Here is a 21,185-nt window from a genome sequence, read left to right as displayed (position 1 = left end):
GAGTTACAATGTAGTACTTATTTCTGCCATCAGGTGGAGCATATGCACTTCAGTCCTGATTACTTTAAGCCAGAAAGAATATACTTTGAGGATGGCTTTGGTCTCATACTTTCAGACATAATATAAAGACATTTTGCAACATAAGTTAGACGCCGGCTAAATGAAAAGTACAGGTAATACAATGGGAACTAGACCAATGAATCTTCTCCATAAGAGACCAGAGATAAAAATCCCAAAAGATGGGGGTAAAAAAACCTAGCGAGAGGCAAGACAGAAACCCTCCAAGCTCTTGGAATATTAAATAGTTAAAAACACAAATGTATAAAAGAAAACTTTATTTGACCAAATGATGGCCAGTGCAAATAAGTCCACATATTCACACTCCCCAGAATGATCATGATTGGAGTGAAAATCCTCTGAAAAGCCCATGGTTTGGTGGCACTCGCTCAGCCGCCGGTGTCACATGGGGCAGTCGTAGATGTGGATGGCGCGGTCGTCTCCTGCAGAGATGATCTTTGAGCCTGTGCTGTTGTACTTCACGCTCCACACCTGTGCAAAAACATGGACAGACTTTTGTAACGCCGTGTCATAATTTAGTAGATTCTAAACAGTATTATTTTAGTATCAATTGTTTTTTATCCCCCCCCAACTCTACAAAGACAATACTTCAAAGAGGAGGAAAAACACCACGAATGCTTTTGCAGCCTGACATCTAAAGACCGAGACTTTGAGGAGCTTAAACTTCACAGAGAGGATATTTGCGGGATGGTTTCTCACTTTGAAGCGACAGCAACACTGCTTCAGAAATGTTTACCTGGTCTTGATGGTCAAAGAAAGTGTTGATACAGGCTCTCGAGCTGGCGTCCCACACTTTCACACTCTTATCTGACGAGCTGAAAGCACATGTGGCATTAGCAGCTGCACGTTTTTCTCGTGAGAAAATACAATGATTTACATTTAAAAGCAGACGGACGTGTGGTTATTTAGTTAAACCAGCGCCCGGTTTCTGATTGTATAAAAAGATCTGACCTGGAAACGAAGTGTGTGTTGTCGGGTGAAAAGGCCACATTGAGGACCCACGATGCGTGTCCGCTGAGCGTGCCGGCCAGATTAGCATGTTGCCTGTAAAGCGTATGGAAAAGAATCCTTATAGAGCACATCTGTTATTTTAAACTTGCTACAGGAAAATTAAAACTGCGTGTTGAACTCACACGTCATAGATTTTGATGTAGCCGTCGTCTGAAGCAGTGACCAGGAGCTGAGAGTCTGGGGAGAAGGTGAGGGAGCGGATGGGCATAGCGTGACCTGAAAATGAAAAACGGGGGAAATAAATACCTGTGATACTTTTATGGTGACGTGGTTCTGCTCATAATAAGATAAGATAAGATAAACCTTTATTGATCTCACAAAGGAGAAATAAAGACAGGCATATTTGGCAGCTTCCTTTGTTTAAGTAAAAATGAGATGTTGCAGATATTATTACAGTAGCCGGAAACCATCATGTCACAAGTTTTCAAACTAAAAACCAGGGCATTCAAACAAATTCAACAGGATGCATGAGAGCAACAGCAAGAGACGCTGCCCAAGAACATGACTTCCTGTTTCGTTCCACACCAAAATAAAAGCACACAGCTCGTCTCTGTGATTAGTTCAGCAGGTACTTGCAACGCTACAAGAATATAATCAAATACACACATTTTAAGTGTTTTGTCTGCAGAAAGATGGTTGAACTAATGAATAAGATGGTGCTTTTAATTTGGTGTGCCGGATCGAAACAGGAAGTCACTTCTTGGGCAGCGTTGTTATGATTTGAAGTCATGCACAGAGTCAGTTGGTCAGAGAGATGTGTTGGACACCAGCAATATTTGTGACCACAGCAGACCTTCCAACGTGTGGAGTAGTTTTCCTGTGGCGATGTCGAAGATGTTAATGATTCCGTCGATGGCTCCACTTGCCAAATATTTCCCATCAGGACTCTACAAAAATATCACAACAAACAAACATCATCATTACATGGAGGCATTATGGACACTATCAAATGAAAACTGTAACACCAGTGATGTGTCTACAGGCTTGAATGCCCATGTGGCTGTTTCTATGTTGGTAGAACTAAGCGCAAGCTAACATGTAGATTGGCAGAACATAAGCAGGCCATACGTACAGGGAATCCTCTGTACCCCATGGCTCTGCATTTTAAACACTCTAACCATGGACTGAACACCTTACAAGCGTTTGGTATAGATCACATCCCTGAGACATTAAGAGGAGGAGACAGAAAGTCTCCTGCAGAGGGCGCCCTTCTGGATCTACACTCTTAAAGCAACAGTATCCAGGTCTCAATGGGGAACTGGACTTTACCCCTTTTCTTTAATGCTTCTGTTTATAGATGTTTGTATATATGACTGTAAATAATTTGTAGATATTTGTATATCATCCTGATATGTATTTTTGTGTTCCTTGTATTCTGAAATCCTGCTCATAGGATGTTCTGCATCAGCTGACTGAGTTCCAGCCCCTGTGGGTCATGTGACCACATCACTCGAGTACTGCCCTGACAAAGACTCGAGTACTGCCCTGATGAAGACTCGAGTACTGCCCTGATGAAGACTCGAGTACTGCCCTGATGAAGACTCGAGTACTGCCCTGATGAAGACTCGAGTACTGCCCTGACGAAGACTCGAGTACTGCCCTGACGAAGACTCGAGTACTGCCCTGACGAAGACTCGAGTACTGCCCTGACGAAGACTCGAGTACTGCCCTGACGAAGACTCGAGTACTGCCCTGACGAAGACTCGAGTACTGCCCTGACGAAGACTCGAGTACTGCCCTGATGAAGACTCGAGTACTGCCCTGATGAAGACTCGAGTACTGCCCTGACGAAGACTCGAGTCCTGCCCTGACGAAGGCTCGAGTACTGCCCTGACGAAGACTCGAGCACTGCCCTGACAAAGACTCGAGTACTGCCCTGACAAAGACTCGAGTACTGCCCTGACGAAGACTCGAGTACTGCCCTGATGAAGACTCGAGTACTGCCCTGATGAAGACTCGAGTACTGCCCTGATGAAGACTCGAGTCCTGCCCTGACGAAGACTCGAGTCCTGCCCTGACGAAGACTCGAGTACTGCCCTGACGAAGACTCGAGTACTGCCCTGACGAAGACTCGAGTACTGCCCTGACGAAGACTCGAGTACTGCCCTGACGAAGACTCGAGTACTGCCCTGACGAAGACTCGAGTACTGCCCTGACGAAGACTCGAGTACTGCCCTGACGAAGACTCGAGTACTGCCCTGACGAAGACTCGAGTACTGCCCTGACGAAGACTCCAGTACTGCCCTGACGAAGACTCGAGTACTGCCCTGACGAAGACTCGAGTACTGCCCTGACGAAGACTCGAGTACTGCCCTGATGAAGACTCGAGTACTGCCCTGATGAAGACTCGAGAACTGCCCTGATGAAGACTCGAGTACTGCCCTGATGAAGACTCGAGTACTGCCCTGATGAAGACTCGAGTACTGCCCTGATGAAGACTCGAGTACTGCCCTGACGAAGACTCGAGTACTGCCCTGATGAAGACTCGAGTACTGCCCTGATGAAGACTCGAGTACTGCCCTGATGAAGACTCGAGTACTGCCCTGATGAAGACTCGAGTACTGCCCTGACGAAGACTCGAGTACTGCCCTGATGAAGACTCGAGTACTGCCCTGATGAAGACTCGAGTACTGCCCTGATGAAGACTCGAGTACTGCCCTGACGAAGACTCGAGAACTGCCCTGATGAAGACTCGAGTCCTGCCCTGACGAAGACTCGAGTACTGCCCTGACGAAGACTCGAGTACTGCCCTGACGAAGACTCGAGAACTGCCCTGATGAAGACTCGAGTACTGCCCTGACGAAGACTCGAGTACTGCCCTGATGAAGACTCGAGTACTGCCCTGATGAAGACTCGAGTACTGCCCTGACGAAGACTCGAGAACTGCCCTGATGAAGACTCGAGTACTGCCCTGACGAAGACTCGAGTACTGCCCTGATGAAGACTCGAGTACTGCCCTGATGAAGACTCGAGTACTGCCCTGATGAAGACTCGAGTACTGCCCTGACGAAGACTCGAGTACTGCCCTGACGAAGACTCGAGTACTGCCCTGACGAAGACTCGAGAACTGCCCTGATGAAGACTCGAGTACTGCCCTGACGAAGACTCGAGTACTGCCCTGATGAAGACTCGAGTACTGCCCTGACGAAGACTCGAGTACTGCCCTGATGAAGACTCGAGTACTGCCCTGACGAAGACTCGAGTACTGCCCTGATGAAGACTCGAGTACTGCCCTGATGAAGACTCGAGTACTGCCCTGACGAAGACTCGAGTACTGCCCTGACGAAGACTCGAGTACTGCCCTGACGAAGACTCGAGTCCTGCCCTGATGAAGACTCGAGCACTGCCCTGACGAAGACTCGAGCACTGCCCTGATGAAGACTCGAGTCCTGCCCTGACGAAGACTCGAGTCCTGCCCTGATGAAGACTCGAGTACTGCCCTGACGAAGACTCGAGTACTGCCCTGATGAAGACTCGAGTACTGCCCTGACGAAGACTCGAGTACTGCCCTGATGAAGACTCGAGTACTGCCCTGACGAAGACTCGAGTCCTGCCCTGACGAAGACTCGAGTACTGCCCTGACGAAGACTCGAGTACTGCCCTGATGAAGACTCGAGTACTGCCCTGATGAAGACTCGAGTACTGCCCTGATGAAGACTCGAGAACTGCCCTGATGAAGACTCGAGTACTGCCCTGACGAAGACTCGAGTACTGCCCTGATGAAGACTCGAGTACTGCCCTGATGAAGACTCGAGAACTGCCCTGATGAAGACTCGAGTACTGCCCTGACGAAGACTCGAGTACTGCCCTGATGAAGACTCGAGTACTGCCCTGACGAAGACTCGAGTACTGCCCTGACGAAGACTCGAGTACTGCCCTGACGAAGACTCGAGTCCTGCCCTGATGAAGACTCGAGCACTGCCCTGACGAAGACTCGAGCACTGCCCTGATGAAGACTCGAGTCCTGCCCTGACGAAGACTCGAGTCCTGCCCTGATGAAGACTCGAGTACTGCCCTGATGAAGACTCGAGTACTGCCCTGACGAAGACTCGAGTACTGCCCTGATGAAGACTCGAGTACTGCCCTGACGAAGACTCGAGTACTGCCCTGACGAAGACTCGAGTACTGCCCTGACGAAGACTCGAGTACTGCCCTGACGAAGACTCGAGTACTGCCCTGACGAAGACTCGAGTCCTGCCCTGACGAAGACTCGAGTACTGCCCTGACGAAGACTCGAGTCCTGCCCTGATGAAGACTCGAGTACTGCCCTGACGAAGACTCGAGTCCTGCCCTGATGAAGACTCGAGTACTGCCCTGACGAAGACTCGAGTACTGCCCTGATGAAGACTCGAGTACTGCCCTGACGAAGACTCGAGTACTGCCCTGACGAAGACTCGAGTCCTGCCCTGACGAAGACTCGAGTACTGCCCTGACGAAGACTCGAGTACTGCCCTGATGAAGACTCGAGTCCTGCCCTGATGAAGACTCGAGTACTGCCCTGACGAAGACTCGAGTACTGCCCTGACAAAGACTCGAGTACTGCCCTGACGAAGACTCGAGTACTGCCCTGATGAAGACTCGAGTACTGCCCTGATGAAGACTCGAGAACTGCCCTGACGAAGACTCGAGTACTGCCCTGATGAAGACTCGAGTACTGCCCTGACGAAGACTCGAGTCCTGCCCTGACGAAGACTCGAGTACTGCCCTGATGAAGACTCGAGTACTGCCCTGATGAAGACTCGAGTCCTGCCCTGACGAAGACTCGAGAACTGCCCTGACGAAGACTCGAGTACTGCCCTGATGAAGACTCGAGTACTGCCCTGATGAAGACTCGAGTCCTGCCCTGACGAAGACTCGAGTACTGCCCTGATGAAGACTCGAGTCCTGCCCTGACGAAGACTCGAGTCCTGCCCTGACGAAGACTCGAGTACTGCCCTGACGAAGACTCGAGTACTGCCCTGATGAAGACTCGAGTACTGCCCTGATGAAGACTCGAGTCCTGCCCTGATGAAGACTCGAGTACTGCCCTGACGAAGACTCGAGTACTGCCCTGACGAAGACTCGAGTCCTGCCCTGACGAAGACTCGAGAACTGCCCTGATGAAGACTCGAGTCCTGCCCTGACAAAGACTCGAGTCCTGCCCTGACGAAGACTCGAGTACTGCCCTGATGAAGACTCGAGTACTGCCCTGATGAAGACTCGAGTACTGCCCTGACGAAGACTCGAGTACTGCCCTGACGAAGACTCGAGTACTGCCCTGACGAAGACTCGAGTACTGCCCTGACGAAGACTCGAGTACTGCCCTGACGAAGACTCGAGTACTGCCCTGACGAAGACTCGAGTACTGCCCTGACGAAGACTCGAGTACTGCCCTGACGAAGACTCGAGTACTGCCCTGATGAAGACTCGAGTACTGCCCTGACGAAGACTCGAGTACTGCCCTGACGAAGACTCGAGTACTGCCCTGATGAAGACTCGAGTACTGCCCTGATGAAGACTCGAGTACTGCCCTGACGAAGACTCGAGTACTGCCCTGACGAAGACTCGAGTACTGCCCTGACGAAGACTCCAGTACTGCCCTGACGAAGACTCGAGTACTGCCCTGACGAAGACTCGAGTACTGCCCTGACGAAGACTCGAGTACTGCCCTGATGAAGACTCGAGTCCTGCCCTGACAAAGACTCGAGTCCTGCCCTGACGAAGACTCGAGTACTGCCCTGATGAAGACTCGAGTACTGCCCTGATGAAGACTCGAGTACTGCCCTGACGAAGACTCGAGTACTGCCCTGACGAAGACTCGAGTACTGCCCTGACGAAGACTCGAGTACTGCCCTGACGAAGACTCGAGTACTGCCCTGACGAAGACTCGAGTACTGCCCTGACGAAGACTCGAGTACTGCCCTGACGAAGACTCGAGTCCTGCCCTGACGAAGACTCGAGTACTGCCCTGACGAAGACTCGAGAACTGCCCTGATGAAGACTCGAGTACTGCCCTGATGAAGACTCGAGTACTGCCCTGACGAAGACTCGAGTCCTGCCCTGACGAAGACTCCAGTACTGCCCTGACGAAGACTCGAGTACTGCCCTGACGAAGACTCGAGTACTGCCCTGATGAAGACTCGAGTACTGCCCTGACGAAGACTCGAGTCCTGCCCTGACGAAGACTCCAGTACTGCCCTGACGAAGACTCGAGTCCTGCCCTGACGAAGACTCGAGTACTGCCCTGACGAAGACTCGAGTCCTGCCCTGACGAAGACTCGAGTACTGCCCTGACGAAGACTCGAGTCCTGCCCTGACGAAGACTCGAGTCCTGCCCTGACGAAGACTCGAGTACTGCCCTGATGAAGACTCGAGAACTGCCCTGATGAAGACTCGAGTACTGCCCTGATGAAGACTCGAGTACTGCCCTGACGAAGACTCGAGTACTGCCCTGACGAAGACTCGAGTCCTGCCCTGACGAAGACTCGAGTACTGCCCTGATGAAGACTCGAGTACTGCCCTGATGAAGACTCGAGTACTGCCCTGATGAAGACTCGAGTACTGCCCTGACGAAGACTCGAGTACTGCCCTGACGAAGACTCGAGTACTGCCCTGATGAAGACTCGAGTCCTGCCCTGACGAAGACTCGAGAACTGCCCTGATGAAGACTCGAGTCCTGCCCTGACGAAGACTCGAGTACTGCCCTGACGAAGACTCGAGTACTGCCCTGATGAAGACTCGAGAACTGCCCTGATGAAGACTCGAGTACTGCCCTGACGAAGACTCGAGAACTGCCCTGATGAAGACTCGAGTACTGCCCTGACGAAGACTCGAGTACTGCCCTGACGAAGACTCGAGTACTGCCCTGACGAAGACTCGAGTACTGCCCTGACGAAGACTCGAGTACTGCCCTGACGAAGACTCGAGTACTGCCCTGACGAAGACTCGAGTACTGCCCTGACGAAGACTCGAGTACTGCCCTGACGAAGACTCCAGTACTGCCCTGACGAAGACTCGAGTACTGCCCTGATGAAGACTCGAGTACTGCCCTGACGAAGACTCGAGAACTGCCCTGATGAAGACTCGAGTACTGCCCTGACGAAGACTCGAGTACTGCCCTGATGAAGACTCGAGTACTGCCCTGACGAAGACTCGAGTACTGCCCTGACGAAGACTCGAGTACTGCCCTGACGAAGACTCGAGTACTGCCCTGACGAAGACTCGAGTACTGCCCTGACGAAGACTCGAGAACTGCCCTGACAAAGACTCGAGTACTGCCCTGATGAAGACTCGAGTACTGCCCTGACGAAGACTCCAGTACTGCCCTGACGAAGACTCGAGTACTGCCCTGACGAAGACTCCAGTACTGCCCTGATGAAGACTCGAGTACTGCCCTGACGAAGACTCGAGTACTGCCCTGACGAAGACTCGAGTACTGCCCTGACGAAGACTCGAGTACTGCCCTGACGAAGACTCGAGTCCTGCCCTGACGAAGACTCGAGTACTGCCCTGACGAAGACTCGAGCACTGCCCTGATGAAGACTCGAGTACTGCCCTGACGAAGACTCGAGTACTGCCCTGACGAAGACTCGAGTACTGCCCTGATGAAGACTCGAGTACTGCCCTGACGAAGACTCGAGTACTGCCCTGACGAAGACTCGAGTACTGCCCTGACGAAGACTCGAGTACTGCCCTGACGAAGACTCGAGTACTGCCCTGACGAAGACTCGAGTACTGCCCTGACGAAGACTCGAGTACTGCCCTGATGAAGACTCGAGTCCTGCCCTGATGAAGACTCGAGTACTGCCCTGATGAAGACTCGAGTACTGCCCTGATGAAGACTCGAGTACTGCCCTGATGAAGACTCGAGAACTGCCCTGATGAAGACTCGAGTACTGCCCTGACGAAGACTCGAGTACTGCCCTGATGAAGACTCGAGTCCTGCCCTGATGAAGACTCGAGTACTGCCCTGACGAAGACTCGAGTACTGCCCTGACAAAGACTCGAGTACTGCCCTGACGAAGACTCGAGTACTGCCCTGATGAAGACTCGAGTCCTGCCCTGACGAAGACTCGAGTACTGCCCTGATGAAGACTCGAGTACTGCCCTGATGAAGACTCGAGTACTGCCCTGATGAAGACTCGAGTACTGCCCTGATGAAGACTCGAGTACTGCCCTGATGAAGACTCGAGTACTGCCCTGACGAAGACTCGAGTACTGCCCTGACGAAGACTCGAGTACTGCCCTGACGAAGACTCGAGTACTGCCCTGATGAAGACTCGAGTACTGCCCTGACGAAGACTCGAGTCCTGCCCTGACGAAGACTCGAGTCCTGCCCTGACGAAGACTCGAGTACTGCCCTGACGAAGACTCGAGTACTGCCCTGACGAAGACTCGAGTACTGCCCTGACGAAGACTCGAGTACTGCCCTGATGAAGACTCGAGTACTGCCCTGACGAAGACTCGAGTCCTGCCCTGACGAAGACTCGAGTCCTGCCCTGACGAAGACTCGAGTACTGCCCTGACGAAGACTCGAGTACTGCCCTGATGAAGACTCGAGTACTGCCCTGATGAAGACTCGAGTCCTGCCCTGACGAAGACTCGAGTCCTGCCCTGACGAAGACTCGAGTACTGCCCTGATGAAGACTCGAGTACTGCCCTGATGAAGACTCGAGTACTGCCCTGACGAAGACTCGAGTACTGCCCTGATGAAGACTCGAGTCCTGCCCTGACGAAGACTCGAGTCCTGCCCTGACGAAGACTCGAGTCCTGCCCTGACGAAGACTCGAGTACTGCCCTGATGAAGACTCGAGTACTGCCCTGATGAAGACTCGAGTACTGCCCTGACGAAGACTCGAGTACTGCCCTGACGAAGACTCGAGTCCTGCCCTGACGAAGACTCGAGTACTGCCCTGACGAAGACTCGAGAACTGCCCTGATGAAGACTCGAGTACTGCCCTGATGAAGACTCGAGTACTGCCCTGACGAAGACTCGAGTCCTGCCCTGACGAAGACTCCAGTACTGCCCTGACGAAGACTCGAGTACTGCCCTGACGAAGACTCGAGTACTGCCCTGACGAAGACTCGAGTCCTGCCCTGACGAAGACTCGAGTACTGCCCTGACGAAGACTCGAGTCCTGCCCTGACGAAGACTCGAGTCCTGCCCTGACGAAGACTCGAGTACTGCCCTGACGAAGACTCGAGTACTGCCCTGACGAAGACTCGAGTACTGCCCTGACGAAGACTCGAGTACTGCCCTGATGAAGACTCGAGTACTGCCCTGATGAAGACTCGAGAACTGCCCTGACGAAGACTCGAGTACTGCCCTGATGAAGACTCGAGAACTGCCCTGATGAAGACTCGAGTACTGCCCTGATGAAGACTCGAGTACTGCCCTGACGAAGACTCGAGTACTGCCCTGACGAAGACTCGAGTACTGCCCTGACGAAGACTCGAGTACTGCCCTGACGAAGACTCGAGTACTGCCCTGACGAAGACTCGAGTACTGCCCTGATGAAGACTCGAGTACTGCCCTGATGAAGACTCGAGTACTGCCCTGATGAAGACTCGAGAACTGCCCTGATGAAGACTCGAGTACTGCCCTGATGAAGACTCGAGAACTGCCCTGATGAAGACTCGAGTACTGCCCTGACGAAGACTCGAGTACTGCCCTGATGAAGACTCGAGTACTGCCCTGATGAAGACTCGAGTACTGCCCTGATGAAGACTCGAGTCCTGCCCTGATGAAGACTCGAGTACTGCCCTGACGAAGACTCGAGTACTGCCCTGACGAAGACTCGAGTACTGCCCTGATGAAGACTCGAGTACTGCCCTGACGAAGACTCGAGTCCTGCCCTGACGAAGACTCGAGTACTGCCCTGACGAAGACTCGAGTACTGCCCTGACGAAGACTCGAGTACTGCCCTGACGAAGACTCGAGAACTGCCCTGATGAAGACTCGAGTCCTGCCCTGACGAAGACTCGAGAACTGCCCTGATGAAGACTCGAGTCCTGCCCTGACGAAGACTCGAGTACTGCCCTGACGAAGACTCGAGTCCTGCCCTGACGAAGACTCGAGTACTGCCCTGACGAAGACTCGAGTACTGCCCTGATGAAGACTCGAGTCCTGCCCTGATGAAGACTCGAGTCCTGCCCCGACGAAGACTCCAGTACTGCCCTGACGAAGACTCGAGTCCTGCCCTGATGAAGACTCGAGTACTGCCCTGACGAAGACTCGAGTCCTGCCCTGACGAAGACTCGAGTCCTGCCCTGATGAAGACTCGAGTCCTGCCCTGATGAAGACTCGAGTCCTGCCCCGACGAAGACTCCAGTACTGCCCTGACGAAGACTCCAGTACTGCCCTGACGAAGACTCCAGTACTGCCCTGACGAAGACTCGAGTCCTGCCCTGATGAAGACTCGAGTCCTGCCCTGACAAAGACTCGAGTACTGCCCTGACAAAGACTCGAGTCCTGCCCTGACGAAGACTCGAGTCCTGCCCTGATGAAGACTCGAGTCCTGCCCTGACAAAGACTCGAGTCCTGCCCTGACAAAGACTCGAGTCCTGCCCTGACAAAGACTCGAGAACTGCCCTGATGAAGACTCGAGTCCTGCCCTGACAAAGACTCGAGTCCTGCCCTGACGAAGACTCGAGTCCTGCCCTGATGAAGACTCGAGTCCTGCCCTGATGAAGACTCGAGTCCTGCCCTGACAAAGACTCGAGTCCTGCCCTGACAAAGACTCGAGTCCTGCCCTGACAAAGACTCGAGAACTGCCCTGATGAAGACTCGAGTCCTGCCCTGATGAAGACTCGAGTCCTGCCCTGACAAAGACTCGAGTCCTGCCCTGACAAAGACTCGAGTCCTGCCCTGACAAAGACTCGAGTACTGCCCTGACGAAGACTCGAGTCCTGCCCTGACGAAGACTCGAGTACTGCCCTGACGAAGACTCGAGTCCTGCCCTGATGAAGACTCCAGTCCTGCCCTGACGAAGACTCCAGTCCTGCCCTGACGAAGACTCCAGTCCTGCCCTGACGAAGACTCGAGTCCTGCCCTGACGAAGACTCGAGTACTGCCCTGACGAAGACTCGAGTACTGCCCTGACAAAGACTCGAGTACTGCCCTGACGAAGACTCGAGTACTGCCCTGACGAAGACTTGAGTACTGCCCTGACGAAGACTCGAGTCCTGCCCTGATGAAGACTCCAGTCCTGCCCTGATGAAGACTCCAGTCCTGCCCTGACGAAGACTCGAGTACTGCCCTGACGAAGACTCGAGTCCTGCCCTGACGAAGACTCCAGTCCTGCCCTGACGAAGACTCGAGTACTGCCCTGATGAAGACTCGAGTCCTGCCCTGATGAAGACTCGAGTACTGCCCTGACGAAGACTCGAGTACTGCCCTGACGAAGACTCCAGTCCTGCCCTGATGAAGACTCCAGTCCTGCCCTGACGAAGACTCCAGTCCTGCCCTGACGAAGACTCCAGTCCTGCCCTGACGAAGACTCGAGTCCTGCCCTGACGAAGACTCGAGTACTGCCCTGACAAAGACTCGAGTACTGCCCTGACGAAGACTCGAGTACTGCCCTGACGAAGACTCGAGTACTGCCCTGACAAAGACTCGAGTACTGCCCTGACGAAGACTCGAGTACTGCCCTGACGAAGACTTGAGTACTGCCCTGACGAAGACTCGAGTACTGCCCTGACGAAGACTCGAGTCCTGCCCTGATGAAGACTCCAGTCCTGCCCTGATGAAGACTCCAGTCCTGCCCTGACGAAGACTCGAGTACTGCCCTGACGAAGACTCGAGTCCTGCCCTGACGAAGACTCCAGTCCTGCCCTGACGAAGACTCGAGTACTGCCCTGATGAAGACTCGAGTCCTGCCCTGATGAAGACTCGAGTCCTGCCCTGACAAAGACTCGAGTACTGCCCTGACAAAGACTCGAGTCCTGCCCTGACAAAGACTCGAGTCCTGCCCTGACAAAGACTCGAGTCCTGCCCTGACAAAGACTCGAGTCCTGCCCTGACAAAGACTCGAGTCCTGCCCTGACAAAGACTCGAGTCCTGCCCTGACAAAGACTCGAGTACTGCCCTGACGAAGACTCGAGTCCTGCCCTGACAAAGACTCGAGTACTGCCCTGACGAAGACTCGAGTACTGCCCTGACGAAGACTCGAGTCCTGCCCTGATGAAGACTCGAGTACTGCCCTGACGAAGACTCGAGTACTGCCCTGACGAAGACTCGAGTCCTGCCCTGACGAAGGCCGATACGGCTGAAACGCGTAGGCAATGTTTTAATCTAATGGCCGTGCTGCGATAAAGGCCTTTTACCAGCACTTTTTCTTTGAGTGCCTCCGTTTTGTATCTTTTTATCATCATTACATGCACAATAAAGAAATGGAGAAAGGCAAACTTCCTCACATAAGCGATGCTGAGGATGAATTTCCCTCTCGTGTCCAGGGAATATTCCTTCTTGCCACTTTCCACTCCAAAAATGTTGACCTTTCCGTGGTGGCTTCCTGTGGCGATGTGTTTGGAGTCTGGGGAGAAGGCGACTGACCACCCGTCCACTACCAGGAACAGAACAAACACGCCATGATTATATTTGAGACGTACATTGCCCAAAACTGCTTTGTACAGAAAAGGACGGGCAGGCTGAGTTAAAGGTTAAAAGAAACAACAAGGCCCAGTTTCAGATGCTATAAGATCTCACTCTACGGTACAAAAATAGAAAGCGTCTGTATATGGTGCATGTCTGAGGGGAGTTCAAGGCCGCCACAGTAACCCGCCGTGAGTGCACCGGGGCAGCACTAATCCGAGCTGACGTGACATTCGGATGGAGTGCCGTTTGCTTCACACACACATCTCTGGACACAGGGTTAGGGAAAGGTGAGGGAGAACTATAAAAAAGTCTTATTGAGCTTCACAACAGAGAAATCGAGCTGTCAGCAACTGCCTTTTACTTCATGTAGTAGTGACAGTCCGGGGCAAGATGTGGATACTCTTAAAATATAGTTAAAAAACAACAACAACATCTACAAATCAACCTACTGGTAACATCATGTATGGGCTCATGTTCAAAGTCAATTCTTTATTATATGTTGTGCTACTGTCCCTGTGTCCTCATCTGTTTGACATCAATAATAAATGAGCCCCTGGAGACGGCGCTGTACCTGGTCCCGCGTCCATAGACTTGATCTGTTTGCCGGACTCGAGGTCCCAGAGGCGGATGTGGGCGTCTAAAGAGCTGGAGGCGGCGATGGCTCCGTCGTGGCTGATGTCGACAGAGACCACGCCGAGCTGATGCCCCTCAAGGGTCCACTGTAGCTCCAGTTTCTCATCACACCTTCAGCAGCAGGAAGAGAAATGGATCAGGACTACACTACATAAATATAAATATATATATACATACACTTGTGTTAGTGTACCCCAGGGCAGCTGCGGCTACACAACAAACCCGCGGCGCGCTATTGTAAAGCCACATTGAGCTTCTTAGATAACATATATAATGCATTACTTATAATGTATTATAAGTAGTGCTTTATTTGTCATTGGACTGTACAACACATGACAACACCTGGTACCAGCAGCCTGAACACATTGTGTTCCGGTGTTAGTCCTGAGCCGCTGTGACTGAGCGTGCACCACTGCAGGCCAACTTGAGCAGCATGTTTTTAGAGGCAGGGGAACCGTAGAGCCCGGAGGAAACCTGGTTCCCTTCAGTCTCCTCTGATTATTTGAAATGCTGCAGCACCTCCTGGGTTTGTCCCTCTTTCAGAGCATGGTGTCCTGCACTGGTCGACTCCACCTGCTCCTTCCTCTTCCTCCAGTGCAGCTCCCTCCGTGCCACAGGAGTCGTTCACCATCTTCTGGGAACAGCTTAGTAGTTTGTCTGTTTTATTCTCCAGTGATTCGCCAGAACACTTAGGGACAGAAGGCATGTGTGGCTTAGCTTTGAGTCTGGTCCCATTTATGTTTCCTGTAGCGCCTCTTGAGACGCTTCCACTGAGCTGCAGCTGTGGGGGCTTTTAGTGCCTCTTCAGTGTCTCAGAAGAAGAAATGTGTCGGTCTTCAAGGTCTTTGGTTTGTTTACTTTAAAACCCACAGTGTCACTGTACATCAACCAGGTCAGGTTCCTCAAATAATTACTCTGGATCCTCTCTTATCTAAAAGATGTTGTCAAGTGAGCCATTTTCTGGATTATATTAAAACACACACACACACGTGGGAAAAGGTCACACATCAATTTGCAAAATGTTCAAGAACTCTTAAACAAAACCTCAAAGCACCAAGTTAACCATGGATTAAAAAATCAACATTATTTAAAGGCAGAGCAACACTATGAACACATTTCCCCCTCACCATTTCCAGACCTTCACCATATCGTCCAGTGAGCCTGTGATAATGGTCTCTGACACATCTGCGTCACTCTTCCCCCACGCGGCCGTCCAGATGGCATCATCGTGAGCTGGAAGAGGGAAAATAACTTTATAAACATAACAACCATGGGTTTAAGATCCTACAGGTACAGAAGAGGTGGTGTTTACCGTGTTCTTGCTTGAATAGTATGCTGTACTGTGGGAAACAAAGGTTTACAGTTAGCCTTCGTTTATGACAGACACAGTATTATTTAATGTGACTTACTTGAGTACTCATTGTTTTGGTCTTGTTCACAAACTCGCTTCAGTCTAATACAAACACACACAGAGAGAATGTGAGCAGACGATAAACAGCAACTGACAACGCAACATACTGGTTAAAGGAGCTTAAGAAAAACAAATCTCAAAACATTTGCAACATGCACAATAGCTTGCGTAGCATTGCAGGCAGTGTGTGCTCAGATCACATCACAGACAGAAAACACAACAAGACTTTTGTCCTAAAACACCGTCCTTTGGCCTTTTAGATTATATGAGCAAACAAACCTTCTACAATCCAAAATAAGAGTTTTGTTTTAATCAAATATTCGAGGTGTTTCATTCACCAGAGCGCCGCCATAACAGCTCATGCGTCACTTCCGCTTTGCGACTTCTTCTGTTGTATTAAAAACACAGGCTGCTCGTCATCGCCTCCTACTGGCAAAGACACGTAGAATAAAAAAATAATCTTGTGTAGCTTTTCTAGAGGTAAGTGATCATCACCCAATGTCTTTTATTCATTCCGTTCTGCACAGTTGAAAATAGTTGTAGTGGCGAATTCTCAGGGCAAAGAATAAACATGTAATAAGCTCAGGCTTGTTGCATTGTTATATTATATTATAAATGATATGATTTACTTTGAAAAAACACGTGAAACTGTAATGTAGCTTTTTGCCATCAGTCAACATGTTGCTCACTGTTTGTTTTTAAGTTAGTTTGGATAAAATGTTTTACATAGTTACCCACTCACTATATTTTTACCACTTTGGAATTCTTTGTTAACTTTCCTCTAACTGCCACCTCATCAAACACATTTGACCTTCCAAACCAGGCCTAGATCAAGATCAACTTAGATCTATTATAGTCCCAATCATCCAGAACTTTAAAGGGTTTAAGATCAAATGTAAGTTTGTGTCTAACCTCTGTGTAAACTATATACACCAGACATTATTATGTTTAAATGTATCACTGGAAAAGCCCCCCGTGGTGCATGTGCTCCCGTTATAACTACTGGACGAGCATAATAGAAGTTATTAGGATGCATATGTACGAATGTCAGTCTCCGTCCAGAAGTGATGCTTTACTACAATAATCTTGTGATTTCAGTCATGTAAAATGCTTGTTTGATTTCCAATTTGAAAACCTTCACAATAGCAAAAGATGCCACTGACCTTTTCTATCTAAATAATCTGTCTTTACCATAACTAACTACAAAGAAACCACATTAGTTTTGGGTTCTTCGTCTCATGCTTTTCTCTGTGTTGTATTGAATAACAGAGGCTCAGAGAAAGTCCTCTTCCTGCAGTGAGAGTGTGAACCTGAGCTGAAACAGTAAGCAGAAAAAAATGATAATATTTTGACAGCTGCTGCCGACTGTGCTCCATAAGACTCACACAGCTGACGAGAGGAGGTTTCAGAAGCATCAGTGTGACAGGCAGGGGGAGAGAGCCTGACTAAGCCTGTAACACTGAGCTATAGGGTTAGAGATGTCCCCAAAGGACCTCAAACTGCACATGTTATCCATCTCCCCTTTAGTTTTAGTTGGTGATTTGATGTATGATGTTCATGATGTTTTTAATATGTTTGTGTAGGGTCTCAGTTGAACAGGAATGTTCTGTTGAAGAAATGGTCAAATATCAACTGGACTGGGTTAAGGTAAGGACGTTTCACTATAGTCTTAAGTTAAGACTGGTTAGCACACAAGCAAGATGTCTATTTAAACGTGTCCACTTCAGGGAGGAGGGTCAGGACTGCCATAACCCCATTCATGTATGGTTTCACTAAAACAAACAGTTTCAGTAGTTTCTATAGTCACAAGATCAAATACCCACAAACATCATGTCCTTTTTTTCACATCAAAAGTTTCATAATGCACCTTTAATTCCTCAAACTAATGCCTTTTTCTTTATAAAGCAAGAATTCTAACCTGAGTGTGATCAAAGGTGTGGTTAGTGACCTTAAGGTGGCACAGCTGCTGCTCTCTGTAATGCGGGTGCATCCTCTTGTGCAGATGCTGTTTAGTTTGTCCAATATAATGCTCACTGCACTCTTCCTACTGTTCCCTTTTTGTGACTGGGGACCTTGTAATTCGGTACAGATGTAGGTCCAAAAGTGACAACCAAGTCTTAAGCTGGTTTTATTTATTGGTGATGTCACTTTCCTTTAATCGTCAGTCTCATTACATTAAACTTTTACATGACAGTCCTTCTGTACTTGACTGCTCCTCATGCAGTTACACATGCTTCAGCAGCCGTGACATTAGTGGTTTTACAGCCGTTGCTCTTGTGGGCGTTTATAATGGCTGCTGTTCTGTGTGAGCAGTCAGAGAGTTGTGCATTTTCAGGGTAAATGAAGAGACTCAGACGGAAATAAGGACACGCTTCTGTGACCATCACGTCATGCACAGAACACGAGCAGCAGGAGGACAGCACAGGAAACAAGGATGTACAGGCGTGAGTCTATAATAGTTACAGTAATACCTCCATGTACTGACCAAAGGAAAAGTACTATGTTACTGTCGGTCGTGACTCGTGGCTGCAGTTAAAGTCAAGGAAAAAATAAAGATGCTGCTGGTACCAAAATGAATAAAATAAATTAAGTTATACAGAAATTTGGAAAATCAGAATATCTTGAAAAAGTTAATTTATTTCTGTAATACAACTTAAAATGTGAAACTAGTGTATGATATAGACTCATGACATATAGTGACATATGTTAAGCCTTTATTTGTTATCATTGTAATGATTTTGACTTACAGCTTAAAGAGGGGGTGTTGTTCTTTTGTCAGTCCCACAGCACCAGTCTATATCTCACTACAATGATGACAAACCTTCTGTTGGTCTGTAAATGCAGTAAATTAGAATAACTGCCTTGTATAAAATGTCTCTCTCAAAATGGCTGTAGTGAATGTCTTGAAATCGGCCTCTGTCTCTTTAAGAACCTCTGAGCCTTTAGACACGCCCCCTCCACACGCTGTCTGTGGCATCAGTGGGGAGGGGGTTCTGCTGAGGAGCAGTGGTTGGTTACTCGGCTGGTGACGAAAGCTCGGAGGCGTCTCCAGGAGGTGGGGGCGTTCCTAGGAGGACTCAGGCAAACCTATCCCTAAAATGGCCGCCATCAGAGTTTTTACAGATGACTCAGAAATACGTGAATGTGCCAAGGCAACACTTCAGCCATGTTTTTAATGAGGGAGGGACAGAATAACGTGATGGAAAGCTTGAAAAAGTCCATTTTGCAGAATACCCCCCCCTTTAAAACAAAACCCAAATTCAAAATCTCAGACGATTAGAATATTACATGAAATCAATTAAAATAAAGATTTTAAACAGAAATGTCGGCCCTCTGTAAACTATAATCATGCATATGTTCTTAGTATTTGGTTTGGGCTTGAATAACTGCTTTAATGTGGCGTGGCATGGATGCTCTCAGCCTGTCACTGCTGAGGTGTTATGGAAGACCAGGATGCTTCAGTAGCTCCTTCTGCTCTTCTGTATTGTTCGGTCTCATCTCTCTCATCTTTTTTTTAGCATAGATTCTCTGACGAGTTTGCTGCCAATCAAGCACAGTAATCCGATGGTCATTTAACCAGGAGCGGAGGGAGCTGTGCAGGGGGAAGCGGAGCTGACCAGTGCAGGACACCACGCTCTGAAACTGGGACAAACCCAGGAAGCGGTGCACTGTTTCAGAGGATCATAGGAGACAGAGGGCAGCCAGGTTTCTTCCGAGTGCTACAGTTTTCTTGAGGGTCAGGTTGACACACAGTGGCAGCAGCTCAGGACTGACACCTGACACTATTATACAATGGTACAATGACAATAAAGCACGTACTTACTTACTTTTCACAATATTCTAATTTTCCGAGTTTAAATGGTGTAAGTGTATAAATGCACAATTGCCGCTCAAATCATGTTTCTAAATCTAAAACAACATTTAGAGTAAACATACTTTTCTTAATCCCGCTCAGCTTCATAGTTTGACCCTTGGAGGAGGTTCGATTGCCCAGAGGAGCTGTGCCTGTTTCAACAATGCGGGTGATGATGACAGCTATTACTGCACCATCATGTATTAATCATTTATTAATCATTTACACAATCTTGTTTATCTCAGTGCTCGGGGGAAACCAATATGACTGAGGCTGTGTGTATTTATATATTGTACGACATTAATGATTCATAGACTCTTTGATCCGAGAATAAAAACAACATTTGTTGGAGGCTAAGTATTTGTTTTGATATACATGAAGAAGACTTTTGAAAATAGTACATGATGAAGTACTCTTTTCTTCATCATGTACTATTATTATAAGGACTCTTGGTTTTCATTTTTTTTTAATCTATTAATTCCGGAGAGTTTCCTCCTATAGAGTCAAGTTCAGGTCAAGGATAAGAGCAGGAAAATGGATGAATGTTTAATGTGGCAGTGGGATGTTTCACCTCTGAGGGAGAAAGAGTAGTTGTAGTACTACTTGTAGTCATTGTTGTAGTAGTAGTAGTAGGAGGAGGAAGACGTTGTAAATATTAGTAATAGTGGTCTACATTTAAGTACTTTCTTCCATTTACTACTTACTATTTACTACTAGTCTTAATGCTCTGTATAATTATAAATGTTGTATTCTCTATTGGTAATATGGATTTGATTATCATCATTATAGAGATTTTAAATTGTGCTAATAACAGGACACAGGACGGTGACTGGGGTTTCTAGTTTTCAGGTTATTTCCAAAAAGATATGTTGAAAATCTGTAATATTAGTATAATTATAAGGTTGCTCATATTACTGTGATAAGTCAGTAAAATGGCAATATTAATTATTAACCTTTTAGGCACCAGGCTATTCAGAGTCGTGTAGACTCTTCTCAAGAGTAACAACATAAAAATAAGTTATCCAAATAATAACACGTGTAAACATGGTGAAACTACTGCACACTGAGCGACGGTTTAAGCGTAATAGTCTGATGTATGTTGTAGAAACACAAAATGAAAAGTACCAAGTTCAATCCAACTTTATTTCTATAGCACATTTTATAAAGGGCTCAAGAAAATGAAACATCATTAAACCAAAAACAATAAAACATTAAAAGCCAATAGACACAGTAAAAAAAAAAAGATACTCTAAAATGCTTTAATGAACTAAAAAACAAAAAAACATTAAAACAATACAAATTAAATAAAACCACTAAAAACGACACAACTCACGCTGTGCTCAAAGCGTGACAGATGCTCATGAAGGCTGCATGTTTATGAGTAAATTTACTTCTCCATCCCTGCATCCGATACTTTCTTACTTTATGGGTCCAATACATTTTCTACATGTTAAACCGGGAGATTTACTTTTATTTCTTGTAGTGATTCTAGCATCATCTTGTGCTGCCATCTTTGACTCCATTATTATTCCATGGGTTCTCCAGCTTCTGCTTCAGTGCCATGTTCGTGTCTGGGAGTGGGCGTGTCCTCCTGTGTGAAGAGCAGCGTCTGTGAGGAGAGAAAC

The 21,185-nt window shown here is 48.6% G+C and overlaps 1 protein-coding gene across 1 annotated transcript; it reads right to left on the bottom strand.

The window, feature by feature from the left end:
- Positions 1–317: 317 nt before the first annotated feature.
- skic8 (SKI8 subunit of superkiller complex) lies at positions 318–16,060 on the bottom strand. Its single transcript, XM_079567547.1, has 11 exons — positions 15,987–16,060; positions 15,706–15,749; positions 15,609–15,636; positions 15,424–15,529; positions 14,235–14,407; positions 13,483–13,631; positions 1,883–1,976; positions 1,212–1,305; positions 1,030–1,122; positions 815–893; positions 318–549 (listed from the first exon to the last, which is right to left on the bottom strand). Exons 2-11 carry the CDS (start codon positions 15,715–15,717, stop codon positions 460–462), a joined length of 918 nt encoding a protein of 305 aa, XP_079423673.1. The 5' UTR covers positions 15,718–15,749; positions 15,987–16,060; the 3' UTR covers positions 318–459.
- Between the last annotated feature and the right edge of the window lie 5,125 nt (positions 16,061–21,185).

The sequence above is a fragment of the Gobius niger genome (genome assembly GCF_951799975.1).
Source record: "Gobius niger genome assembly, chromosome: 12".
Classification (NCBI taxonomy): domain Eukaryota; kingdom Metazoa; phylum Chordata; class Actinopteri; order Gobiiformes; family Gobiidae; genus Gobius; species Gobius niger.
Note: the sequence above shows the minus strand (reverse complement) of the source record. Positions and strands in the feature narration are given on the sequence as shown.